Raw genomic sequence first — 14,054 nt, 5'->3', positions numbered from 1 at the left:
AAAACAGTGGTTCATGAGTAGGAACAATCGTAGCGGAAAATGAATACGAACGATTTGAGCGGAAATTAAGAAACCGAGTTTTAAAAAAATGCACGACGGTCAACCACAAAAAGGCAGAGAAACGATAAAGCGATACAAGAGGGGAGGAAAAAGGAAGGAAAGTGAAAAGGAGGATCGAGCTGTCGTCTTTCGATTCAAACTAATAACGAGTTTCTGTTGGCACGAATGACGATGCAATTAAGGAAATCAAAAACACAGTGTCGTTGGAGTTGTAATATCTCGGAGAAGAATCGAATAAAGAACAGGCTAGTGACGGAAAAACAGGGAAGGTAGAAGATTCGAGGTAGAGATAAAAGGAAGAGTACGGTGTCGGCGAGAGAGTGATCAAGGGAAAGAGGGAAAATAAAAAGCGGCAAAAGATTTGACAAGACAGTGAAACGTCGCAAGATAAAACGAGCGGGACGGAAAAGGGAAGGAGGAAAGTGAAGCACGTGCGAGTAAGAACGGGGGATACTGGGGAGGGAAAACAGGAGAGTCGAGAAAGACGAGTCGTACTTGTTGGCCACATTTCACGTGCCGAATAAGAGAGAGTCGCTGCTTTTTCCTGTGGATCTTCCCGGTTAGTTAGCATGCTCCGTTTAGCCACGTAACGAGACCGCTGTTTTGTTCCAATCCTACCTGCAACATGTTATATACCATGGACGTACCGCGATTATGCGGGATAAGTTGAAATTCACGATGAAACCAAGCAGGCGTACGCTCCATGAATTTTGGGGTAGATCGAGAAATCGTAGTAAAACGCCAGGAGAAGATTTTCGCGTGTTTACCGGACAATTGCAAACGAAATTCACCGTAAAATTATGAAACACCTTTTCGTTTCTAGAATATTTACCATCCTCGATTTTTTATTTCTTCGTCAATTTTCTTGTTCTTCACGCTTAGTGTACAGGCGTTTGCAACGAAAAATTGGATAAAATTCTAGGATATTCGAATATACAGGACGAAACGTAGGAAAATGCGAGGGAAAATATGAGGAAATGAAGAAGGATCGAGGCCGGAAGTACCTCGAGAGTTTCGATACGACGTCCTTCCGCATCAAGATGTTGTTCAACGTATTGATCGTGTCCACTTGCAGAGTGAAATCCTGATCGTCAGGATCGCCTGGATCGATCACCACGCCGTCTATGCTGGGTCCGAAAGCAGGCGCGAATTCCAACCCTTTTACGGGGACCGAAACCAGCGCGTTCAGCGGCACCTCTCTCAGGCATTTGAGCAATGCCTGGGGATCACCTGCGGCCTGAACAAACAAGTAAATTTTTAATAGGACAAATACTTATACTCGTGCGCTGAGTACGAGGAATCTCGTTTATAGTTGCTACACGTGCGGTAACAGAGACAAGTCGTAAAGAATAGGTAGGTTCGCGAGTAAATATGTAACTAATGAAAAAAAGCAAAAATAAAACAAGAAAAAAGAGGAAGCGATAATTACGTTAAACAATAGGTAGCATTGTCACAAAGATCAGATCGATGTTGCGGTACCTCGAGAAGAGGTGAATCGGCGATTGGTAAACGCGAGTTCCACTGAGCGGAACGCAATGACGATGCACCGATTCGCTTTAATTCGGTCGCACGCAAATGAATTGCTTTAGTGACCGGCCCTGTAATCGCCTTTGGAAATCCTGCTCTCGACAGACGTAGGCTAGCCACAATCGAACGTCGACCGAGCTGCTGTGTCGAGGAAATTTGGGGAGATGAACAAATTGCACCCCCTGCAGGTTCGTCGATCTTGCGCGAGAGCATCGATTCGTTGGTTTAACGAATTTAATCGACGCCTTAATATGTTGGAGTGCTGGTCGGAAGCGTCGACTTCGCGGAGGAGTTTCCAATTTTCGAACGAACGGAGCACGAGGGTGGACGACAGGAAGAGACGGAAGGTTTGACAATTTCGCCGGGGAATTTTTGGGGGTTGAAGCACACCGCGGCCTGGTTTCTCGCTCCGTGATTGGTTTCCTCTCGCCTGCAGCCCTAGCACAGATTCTCGCGCAGCTAAACCGTAAAATTAGACCGATAGGTTCTACCTCTTTCTCGTGTACGTTCGATCTCGACCAACCGACGTACAAGATCGAATAGGATTTCATCAGATTTAGCGTTATAATTTTCCAAGTAAATTTTCGCCAAGGATAAATTTTTGATCGACATTTCGATCTTCGGAATTGATACGTTTCTACGTAAAGTGGCGAAGCCACTTATCTGCGATTCGACGATAACGTTCAATCTCATTCGAGATATTCGTGGCTTCATCCGCGAAGCGTCTCTCGCATTAAAAATCGCGAGAATCGATCCGAATTCGAGTGCGCAACGAAACGCCGATGATCGGCGCTCGCTATATTTCTAATCGAACTGTAGCCCGCAGGCTCTCCAAATCCGATACGAAATTAATTTCGTCATTTTTCGCCCGCAACAAATTCAATCAATTCTGACTGGACCGCGGCTATCGGCTCGCATAACATAATCCCGTATCGTTTTCCATTTCGTTCGGACTGTCCTTCTTTTTTTTATTTTTTTGTTTTTATTTTCACCACTCGACGGCAACAACGGGAAATAGCGGCTGTAGAAGAAGAGGAGTTGGTTCGGGAAACAATTGGGACGCTCTTACCCCGATTTCGCGTTTAATCGTTATTTTCAATCGGCTGCAAATCGAGGATCTGTTTAGCCTATCTAGAACGTGTTTCGCCGGGGAATAGAGAAGTGGCTACGAGTAGCCGTGGCGCATTTGGTATTGCCTCTCGACGTTCTACGATGAAATCGAGATTCTTTCTCCTACCATGTATATTCCTCTACAGCTGCAGTTTTATTCGTTGCAATTGTTGCAGAGGGTAGCAAAGGTCAGCGTTTGATTATTCCATTCGCAAACCTGGAAACGTGGCAGCGGATAGAATACGGTCTAAGTGGAAAGGGATGGTGCATAGCCAGACACTTTGTGCATTGGATATGACGGTATTTGCCATATGTATTTATATTCATAGGGAACTTTTTAAACGCTCCGATTAAACCATTACGATATTCCGTTTGACAGAATCACCAGGGATAAACAGTTCGTATACAATGGAAGTGTAGCGAAATAAAGCAATAGTTCAATCCAATCACTAAAATTTCAATCCCGTTCAATTTCAATGGATGAATTTCATATAAACGGAGTTTTGTTTGATCATTTGACAAGCTAAAAAATCGATGCCCAGTTTCGGTAAACGTTCTGCAAAATATTCTTCGTTTAACAAATTTTCGTGAAGCCGCGTTCGTTACGGTGTTTTTCAACAGCCAAGAATTCGCTCGCGCAATGCAACTTTAGTTCCAGCGGTGAGCGATTTCGGAAATGCGGCTCGAACGGATATTGTCGCGACACGGAAGCATAACACTAAAGCGTAACACTGAAACGTAATACGGTCGTACATAAATTAAAGTATCAAACGAAACCGGCAAGAACGCGATGTTTTTACATCCGTTAGTTACGCACTAGCAATTATATTAACGATGCGTTTCAATTAAGCTAATATGTGCGGTGGACATCGCGCAACAACCCCATCGGGAGTTGCAGCGCACTTCGCGTTTTAACGTAGCCAACGCATCGCGATACGAAAATATCCCCTACCGTCCAATACAATTAAACCAGCGGCGATACACGATCGAAAATAATGTCCGACGTTCGGTTCAGTATTTTCCGGCAAAGTGTGTGTTATTCTTCGTGTATATGTATCGTCATCGCATCTCGCTTTGCTTTTCGATTCTCATTTTTTACATTGTTCCCTCGTCCCCTTTTATGCGTCGTTCTAATCGCCATTAGTACATGCGATATTTTCCCATTCTCCTTTGTTTTTACGACATTTCTCTTGATTGATAATTTTCTGCGTTTTCCTTCTTCTGTTTATTTTCTTCCTTACGCCAGATGTTCTGAAGTATAAGCATGATATACCGTCCGTCGTACACGTTTCGGTATAGGTTTCCCTGGCTGATTTTTAAGTTAAAAGTTCTGTTCCTTCCTGTTCTAAACATAATTTTTAATCGGATGGACTACGTTTGAAGTAGTCAAGAATTTCTTGCAACATGAAAACTAATACGGTTGTACTTTTGTCGGTATCGTACGTACGAAAGTATAGGGGAAGAGAAAGAGAGAAGGAGAGCGAGAATTGTTTCCCTCGCGGGGAATGTCTGACGGCGGTTTATTTGCTTCGGAGTTGTCGCCGAACCGGAGACCTTAATGTAATGCACTCGGAGCAATACTCACCCACGAGCAATTTAGATGTTTGGCAACTTGCAGAGCGTAATTTGCAGCTCCTCTCACCAGCGCCCATGGTGAAAGCGCGCTACCAGACATTAGAACGCTGCGATGAAACAGCAAGCCTGCAACAATTAAAAAGTAATGACCGATGGTTATCCATCTTGCGTACGTACAACTACACACAGCCGTACAACTACTACTTTGCCAGTCCGTAATTTCGATCCTTTCCGTCGGATCATCGAAACAAGAAACGCTTTGAACGTAATTAAAATTAATGTAACAAAAATTAACGTACAGATAAATCTTAAAAGTAGCGATTTTTTTTCATTAAGTTATTATCGCGAAAAAGATGGAGCGATTTAGCCAACGTAGACTTCATCCTTGCATTGCCGCGAATTGATCTGGTCGCTTGGCATGAAAGCAGCACGTGTAGCAGTTTAAAAATATGATCCTAAATGGCTGGGCGAGAAAGCCCTTAGCCTCGCGGATCTTTGCTTGCCAAACAGCTTCGTCGGTTTCCTGCCTTTCCGCTATCATAAATCATCGACGAAATAAAATTGAATTGGAGAAATTTCGAAATCTCATTTCGACTCTCTGCGAACGTGGATCTAAGGGAAACACGATGTGTACTGTAATATCGCGTTTCGCGAACGCGATATGATTTTATCGACCTTGATATCCATAAAACAGGATTTCTCATGGAAGTTACTTAAATCTTAACCGTCGTTAATCTTCGTATCGGTAAGGCGGTGTTCGCCGAGTAACATTATCGCGACAGTTCGCCAAGGTACATCATTATCTCGGGATAGATCCAACGATGCTACGTTTCGAGAGAAGCTGCAGGGTTTCGCGCGGACTCGATACATGTTTTCAAGCAACCGGTTATCGCGGTTTCGGCTGGCTTCGTTAGAGAATCGAGATAACGTTGTTTCGTTGCTCGGTAGACAAAAGCTGCTTCTCCCTCGTAATCAGCTGGCTGAGTTTAATCGGAAACTTGGGAGTCGTTAATCTTCGTATCGGGGCGTAAAGGATTCGACCTCGGAGATTTTGTCGCTGGATACTCTGATGAATTCGCGACGCCTGCGGTTTTCTGTCGTCCTTCCGATCTCTGTGTTTCGTCCACGGCTGAGAAATAGATTTTACAACGACCTACGAACGAAGAAAAGGGAAAAGCGTAGTGAGTCGGAGATACGTAACAAATTGGTTTCGTCAATCGTATCGATGAACCGAGCAATGATCGGAATGTCATCGTCGATGACGTACGTCCACGTGAATGACTCTGTAACGATGAAGGCTGTCGATACACGTTCGAGAATCTTGCACGAATACGACACTTATCATGTCCTCAAGTGCGTTGATCCATTAGCTACAACTAACACCGATGTTCGTGTTTCAGCCGATTCAAACAGTCTATCCCTTGGCTGTCTCCGTATGTGTCACTCACACGAGACAATCGGTGACTGACGGTTTCTCCAACTAAGTGCGTTTCTGTATACAGTGCTGTCCAAGTCAGTCAGTTATAAATACGATATACATAGATGCATCTAAATGACTCGTTATCGCTGTTAATTCGTAGCCTCAAATTTCGATGTTTACATAGAATCGCCGTTACAGAAGTGTTGAGGTCATTAGATGTGTGAACAAAGGAACGCGTGGATAAATTGTAAGGTAGAAAATATATTTTAATACAGAAGTGTAAATACAAAACGGAATATAATTTGAGTTGGTCCAGATCCGCACGCTAATTTTTGTTTGGCACGTGTTACGCCAGATGCGATGGTCCTTGCGAGGTTCCTCATGGCCTGGGCGCCAAGACCTACACATTGTTACACTGACCTGCAACAAGCCTAAGGAGATACCATAAACCGAATCTGTTCAGTTTCATTTCTCTTCACATAAACATTTTCGGTTTACCGATAGTCCTTATGTTTGTTGTACGCTCTTACCTATTACGGAGAAAGCGGGTGTCTGGCGAGATAACAGGCTTTTCCCATGAACAAGGATGCCCACGAGCCACATCTGCTTTTCTTTGTCCTCACAGTTTCATTTATTAACCAATGGGCATCGCGGATCGTCACCCTCACTTTTCTACCGAAAAGTGTGGACGACAAATCCGCGTTCTAAGTTCAAAAGGGCACACCCACACCGAGCTTTCCAACTTGATGGTACGAGACGGGTCCGGACAGTTCTTCTTATGATCTTTTGTAATAAAAACATAATTGTGACCAATAAACCCAGTTTTCTACTGAATCTTTTGGTTATCACTTAAAATTACGCGACACTAGCAGTGTTACCCTATGACTGAAAACCCTGAAGCCAACGTTGTCTGTGTACTGCTTATGGTCTGCCTTCGTCCCAGTCTTTTGTCTATACGCTGTCGATGGCTTCGGTGCTTGAGAAAACCAAAAAGACCAAATGTAGAGTTTTCTTAGAAGTGGTGACCTCTTCAACAATATCACACAGTTGAAGATTACTGTTGAGGTTATTAGATGCGTGAACAGAGGAACGCGTAGGTACATTGTAAGGTAGAAAAATATATTTTAATACAGAAGTGTAAATACAAAACGGAATATAATTTGAGCTGGTTCAGATCCGCACGCTAGCAGTGTTACCCTATGACTGAAAATCCTGAAGCCAACGTTGTCTGTGTACTGTTTATGGTCTGCCTTCGTCCCAGTCTTTTGTCTATACGCTGTCGATGGCTTCGGTGCTTGAGAAAATTAAAAAGACCAGATGTAGAGTTTTCTTGGAAGTGGTGACCACTTCAACAAGAAGAAATTATCATCCTCAAATTTGACAGCGATCTCTTTCGCAATTCGCGTACGTTTAATTTTGCAAAAAAAAATATAAAAAATAATTCTAACAGTTTTCATGTAAACACATGATCATAGGTCCTGTTGCAAAAACACTCGTTAAAGTGTTATTACGTAGCATGATTGCACGGTATCCACTCACGAGAAAATTAATCTGTCAACTCGCCCATTAACATGCACATTCCGCGTTGGACAGCAAGTAAGATGGAGTAGCTCAACATCCGTCGGTTTAAAGTATATTACACACTGAGAGGTACGTCTCTCGAATTGTTCAACCATGAGTTTGTCACTTTAAAACTTGCTCTCAGCTCGGATAATAAACGAAGCATGTCTCAGCCAACGACTCACTTATACTATTATACTTGCACCGTAGACTAGAAAATTAAAGCTTACGTTAACTTACCTTAAAGCTATTTGCATTTCACAATTTTAATATTTACTCGGAGAAAGTTAGGCGCCATTTCGATGAATCTTTGTTTAGAATTTACGCTAAGGAGTATCGAAGGAGTCACGATGTCCGAATCATTTCATTTTAGTGAAAGTCGTGGAAATGTTCTTACGACGTTCTTTCGGAATATTTCGTGCCATTTCTATCGCAATACCATTAACGTTAAGTTCCCCATAAAAATTGATGCATCGTTTTACTCGTATTCATAGGATGCATAGGGCATAGGGATATAGAGAAAAGGCTGCTGCGATATTTCATAAGCAATTTCTCTGACGTACATTATCTTGATAACCTGCACAAGTCAGAAAAATGCGAGACTTGGCGTAATGCGTGCTATTACCACGCATACTTCAAATTACTCCCTTTTCTTCGAAACGTTGTCCCTGGATACGAGTGGAAAGCGTTGAATTCGTAGGAATAATACCGCGATTGCAAATTTCGCATTCAATTTTTCCAGTTACTTTCAACGTTTCTCTATGAACACGATCTATTTCTATCGTAACGTTATTTTAGTCAAACAACGAAACAACGCAAAGTCCGGAGTCTCTGCGAATGAAATATAAATGCTACGAACCGTCGTATGACTACGATCTCATTCTACTCATTCTACTTATGGCTGTTCCGAAAGCTATAAATTTCGAATGATTCTCGCTCGAATGCATCGCATGGCAAATATATTTGAGATATTACCAAAGATAGACCGTGCTGTTTTTTTCCTCAGCGATTTTTCCTTCCGAACGTCACGCTTGGTGTTCGTTTCCGGCAAAGCTTATTAACTTATCATCCACGGCAGTTGTCAGCATCGACGTGCTTCGGAGAAGATGACTATGCCTTTCCAGTCGAGTTTACGAGGGAATCAAGAAGAGGATCAAGGAGGTAGAGGAGGCACAGAGAAGAGGGCAGCGAGGGGTCGGACAGTAGAAGCTTACGTTCGCTGGTAATATTCATAACTTGCAAGCGGCTTACCATCCTCTTCTCTCGTACGAATGTTTATGCGGTCGATATTTAAATTAACCGACCACTTGAACAAGTTTTTCCTCTTTTCTCGCGATTATAAATACAATCTTCAGCGTGAATATTCGCAGTCTCGCGCCGCATTAACCGTTCCCCGTTCGTATTTCACCTTACCTTTCTTCTTTTCTTCTTCTTCGCTGTAAAAGAATTGAAACCTCCGAGGGAAGTCGTTTCTGCTCGACGATCGCAGTTTTCATCGATTTCGTTTTCTTCGCTATGAAGCCGACAGGGAACGAGTAAGCATCGCGGGAGCCTTCGTTTTGCTCCATTTCATTTTCGTCCATCGCACCGGAAAAATGCATTTTCCAGTTGCATTTCCTGCCTTTGCGTATCTATTAATCGAACCGTGATTCACGGCCACCGCAGGGATCCTCGATAGCCACTTTATTTTCTGTGAGCGGAACGACGATGTAACTCGGAATCAAGATCGAGCGACATTTTCTTTTTTTGAGAATTCAGAATTTTTTCAAATCGTCCAGGGGAACGAGAGAAACGTTTCTAAATACGTTTCCATGGATGAAGTAATTGCGAGGCGTTGTTGAATTAATTGATAGGATACCGTTTCTGGTAACGACACCGGGGATCTATTGGTCACGGAGCAAAATATGCAAAGCGTAAACAGCGCCGTGGGACCCGTGTCAGCTAACGACGGTAAGTTATTATACTTGTAAAAAAATGGCAAATCGGTCTGCATGAATAAAAAGTATCCGAATGCGAAGCATCCTTAAGCTGCTTATCTTTATTTTGGTATCAAGAATAACGAAACGCTCTTTCGTTGAGAAAAGTTTACCTCTTTGGAAATACTAACGCGTACGTGGATATGCAGCTTTCTTTTATTTAATTCAAGCATGACTTCGGAAGATGCAATTTAATAACCAGAACTATATGTCAACGTTACTTTTTCTAAGATAGTCTCAGACCATCGATATTTCAAGGTTCTCAACTAAAAGGATCAATACGTATCGTCGATACAATATTATCGATATCTATTGACAAATTACATTTTCGTTGAAAACTTTGGAACATTGACAGTATCATCGATCGTCTGAGAACAGCCTTAGACTTTTCATCACGTTTCTCGTCACGTCGCTTATCGCGTATAACATTTACCAATGTATCACGATTAAGAAATGAGAAATTATCTTATTCCAGTTGTTACAAATTCGTCCCGAAAGAGATCAAACTACATTTTGAGTACTACGTTTCGAACTCTCATGCAATTTTGAGAAATTCGAGATTCAAGAATCGATGGTTTCGATACCGGTTGCCCGACTCAGATTCATTAGCGGTACCTTCCAAGACCTCGAGTTACCAGATTGCTGGTAATAAATGCACAGGCTGCGTTGCACGCGTGCATAGACACATGTGCGTCCGTTGCTGCGCTGCCAGCTGTACGTCATTTTGCAGCACGGTAATGGGTAGCCGAACAGCAATATCGATCTGTCTTTTCCTTCGCATCTTCCGTTCTCTCGTCTTTTCCGGTCCGAAAGTGGCCGCGGGCGTCGCGACACGAACTTTTCCCAACGATCGTTGTCTATCCGTCACGTTAACTTCGTGTTATCTCGCGTTTCATATTCCTTCTTCTTCTCGTACGCTTCTATTTTACTTTTACTAAATACAAATAGGTGAAGCTTTTGGAACGTTCTCTGTTTTCGTATTCGAAGCCTTTCGCTAAGTTAAAGCTAACACGCGGATGAACAGCGCAGAAACGATTTCGTAGGCGTGTATTGATTTCCTCATCCGAGTAAAAATATGATCGAGTTTTGTTGCGTTGACGGTATCAAACCAAAAGAGCGGAGAAACTCGGATATCGCAATTAATCAATGTGAGGTTGCTCAATGTTTTCTCAGTTTCCTTATGCACGGATTACTGATAAAAAGAAAAATCATCCATCGCTACGTGTTCTAATTAAAATCTTTCAATCTATAGATTTTTCACATCCGCATCGAAGCGTTCAGATTTTTTCCAATTATACAGTCCAGATGAAAACGCAATCGCAGATTGGAAAAATATCGATATCAGCCGGCGGAAGAGTCGTGATTAGCGCGCGCAACATCTCAAGCGACCCCCCAGGCTAAGGGTTAATCGAGAGAAACGAAACTGGGCCGATAACATCGATTTCGTAGCTCTCATGTTTTATTGAATACGCTCATTGGCCATGCCAGTGCTCTCCTCTCGAGCCGGCACTCGACCAAGGAAGAAATCGTTTCGTCGTCGGCGACGCGAGGGATTCCTCTTACGGTCAGAAACGGGCACAACGCGAAACGACCTCGTTAGGAAAGCGATTTGATCCACGTCTTTACTCGCGATTCTTTTCTTCCAACAGCGAGAGCCACCGTATTTTCGTTTTTGTCGAGAACTCGAGAATCAGCCAATGATGGTAACTTCGTGTTATCAAAGAACGGACGGTCGAAACCCATCGGGCGAATAAGCGTAGATGCGCCAAAGCGTAACGAACGGCCAGAGATCAAAAATTTGAATTAATAGGTCGTTCGGTTGGTTTTGAAAGGACGCGCTTACGAATTTCAATTGGTCAGAAGATTGCGGATGGCAATTTATCAAGCTTCAAGGAATACGCAGACAACGTTCCATGGCTACGTGGAACGCCTTGTGCTGTACCTGTGGATTCAAACCGAGACAGCATAGCCGGCAGTTTATTAGTAAGACGAATGGAGCCCAAAGGATTAATCAGCGAGCTGTGACTTAATGGATGATTTGTGGTGTCGAATTTTGCCCGGTATCTACGTATATTCTAATTTGCCAATTGCCTCGTTCCATGCGTGGCGAATAACGAATCACCGAGTCGAAGGATTTCTCTTTTCGCAGAAGAAACAAAAGACGCAACGATAAAAACGGGAAGGCAGAAAATGGTTAGAAGAATTCCATCGAGATCGACCATTTTTCATCTCTATTTTCAGTAGCTACGACTCGTTTGCTTCGAACACGTAATACACAACCGAACTACAATATCCAACAATACCGAGCGATATTTCTACCTCCGCGATTACCACCAAAATTAATTGGACCAACATCCGTGCAACTTCGCTGATACCATACATTCCACAGACGCGGAACCACCACGAAGGTTATTGGTCTCTCTTGAAAAATGGCTCTTGATTTACAGTTCCTGCATCATCGGTAAAATTTCTAGCTCTCGATTACTTTCATCGAGCGCCGGCAATCGAAATAACGTTCTACTCCGACAGGAAAATCTCAAACGATTAACAAGTCTTGAACAACGAATCCTCCAGCGATCTTTCAATCGACGATTGCACGGTTCGAAACCGGTGGCCAAATACACTGGCAGATTCCCAGACAAGGGCGAGTATTTATGTAGAGTGGACGAACGAGGTCGACTAGGGTGTGATCTCCTCTTTGGTGGATCGTAGCTGATAGCGATTCTGTTTGGCCTGCCACCTGATAGAGAGTTCCTAACCACGGACATTATCCATTCGGAGCCGGTTGCTTGCGTAGATTAAACTCTACGGATTAGACACCATCAGAGAAGGACCGGTTAGAGGAGCTAGCGGTTCGATTTCGAATCGATCGGCCGGGATAATGCTAACGTTTCTCTCCTGGCATTTTAGTAATTGCGACCAAGTTCCTTGCATACTTTTTTCAGCATTGCAAGCGAGTTTTTTTTTGTTTTGAGGAATTCTAAGCTTCGTCGACTGAGAGCGAATTTAACCGAATTCGAATGGTGGCACACTTCGCGATGAGTTTTACCGTGTTGATGCTCGAGATAATTAATTACCCGACGCTATCGAAGCGATCAAAGTGGCTGATTACTATGTTTTCGTGAGAACATAAGTTCAGAATTATGTATTTTCTACATTTGTTATGTCTTGAAAAATGCAATGCGAGAATTTAGATATGCCGTTCGGGTAGATCGCATCTCATATATATTTATAAACCACAGTTGAACGGTGCAAAATTAATGTAAATCGATTGTAGTAATGAAATCGCGCGAGAATTCTTTTGAACTAGTACTCGGAGCGTTGTACTCCTGTGACAGGCGGCACGTTATGATTACGCGAGTTCTCGTTGTGGCCGCGTATAAATCACAGAGAACGGTATAAAAACTACGCTCTGATAAGCGGCGAGATTCGTCGAGCACGCAGTCTACTTTGAGTCTGGATAATTAAAAAAGAAATGCATAACTTTCCACGATACGTAGGCTAGCCTGCTCTTTCAATTAATTAAACCAATCAATTTTACCGGCGCTGTTTATCAGTAATTTATAATGCAACTGTACTCTGCACACAATTTTTTTCAACTGTAGTAAAACACGTTTTTTCTACGTCCCATGCAAAATTCCTATTATCGATTCCCTAATCTATCGTCAAATATCTGCTTTTTAAAAGCCGCACTTGGCAAACAATTTTCCAGTGGATGGTAATGCAAACAAATTTTTATTAGAGCGAAGCGATGTCCATGGGATTTTGTAATCAGAGCGTAGAAAAATTTGCCCGGCGAAGAGAAGGAAAGAAAGAGGGGAAATATAGCGTGGTGCGAATCGAGGCCCGCTTTTTCCATTAAAGCGATCCTCCTGTACAGAATTGCCGTCATTCATCGTTCGGGCCGGCGGTGCTGATGCCATCAGCGCAAATTGCACGGCGCATTTTACGTCACAAATGGCGGCGTTGCGTGGCATTTGCTGGTCGTAGACTCATTAAACGAGCCTTTCGCTCGTAATGCCTCTCGACGCGCGTTGCTCTGCTCGACGACGAACGTGCGACTTTTCCCCGCGGCACGTCACGCCGGCCGCAATAAACCTGGCTGCTGTTAGTGTTGCCGTCCTCTTTTTCGCGACGCGAGTCCCACTAGGATTACCGTGACGGAATGAAATCGAGGGGTTGCTAAGTAAATCCCGTTGATCGGCCTCGAGCAAGATTTGAAGGGTTCCTGCATCGAAATCAGGCGGTGAAAGAGTAAAAGTTCGAGATATTTTACAGAATATTCGTTTGGTCTTTTGGCTAACGCCAAGGACGATGCTAAGATAATCCGAGTAATTTTCGATTCGATGGTTCTCTTCTCGAATTATTACTTCTTTCGTGATTCCAAGTAATTCGAGGTAATTCTTGTGAAAATTAAAAACGTTAACGTTTAGTCAGCGTTAAAGAAAAAGTGGAATATTGGTCGGAGAATTTCCGTAACACGGTATGACCAGAATTCCAAGTTCCAGAATATCACGCCTTATTGATTGTAACTTGCCATCCAATTTTCCCTAGCAGCCGGTCCAATCATGTTCATATGCGCATATTAAAGTTAATCCGGAGCATATACAGGGGAAGTCGCCGGAAAGCAGGAGAGGGCTGGTGGTTTACCAGACGTGATCAATTAGGGGTAGAATCAGCTGGCCTAATCTCCATTGACAGTTTCCAGCTGTAGTGAATTATCGTATGGTTGAATTAACGATAAGGTGGATCCGGTCAGATTACTTCGTTGTTTTCCCCCGTCCTTGAAGGATCGATTTGTCTTCCATACGCTGAAACAGCCTCGA

General features: G+C 43.2%; 1 protein-coding gene across 1 annotated transcript in view; it reads right to left on the bottom strand.

Moving 5' to 3' along the window:
• Positions 1–14,054, bottom strand: part of LOC132906169 (neuroligin-4, X-linked) — a 222,013-nt gene that overhangs the window by 15,001 nt on the left and 192,958 nt on the right. Inside the window, exons 4-5 of the mRNA XM_060958077.1 lie at positions 4,283–4,398; positions 1,065–1,297 (exon numbers count right to left, since the gene is read on the bottom strand). Of these exons, the coding sequence (XP_060814060.1) occupies positions 1,065–1,297; positions 4,283–4,398 (349 nt within the window). The remainder of the gene's footprint in view (positions 1–1,064; positions 1,298–4,282; positions 4,399–14,054) is intronic.

This window comes from Bombus pascuorum, chromosome 4 (assembly GCF_905332965.1).
Source record: "Bombus pascuorum chromosome 4, iyBomPasc1.1, whole genome shotgun sequence".
Lineage (NCBI taxonomy): Eukaryota > Metazoa > Arthropoda > Insecta > Hymenoptera > Apidae > Bombus > Bombus pascuorum.
This window is presented reverse-complemented; position numbering and strand designations above follow the sequence as displayed.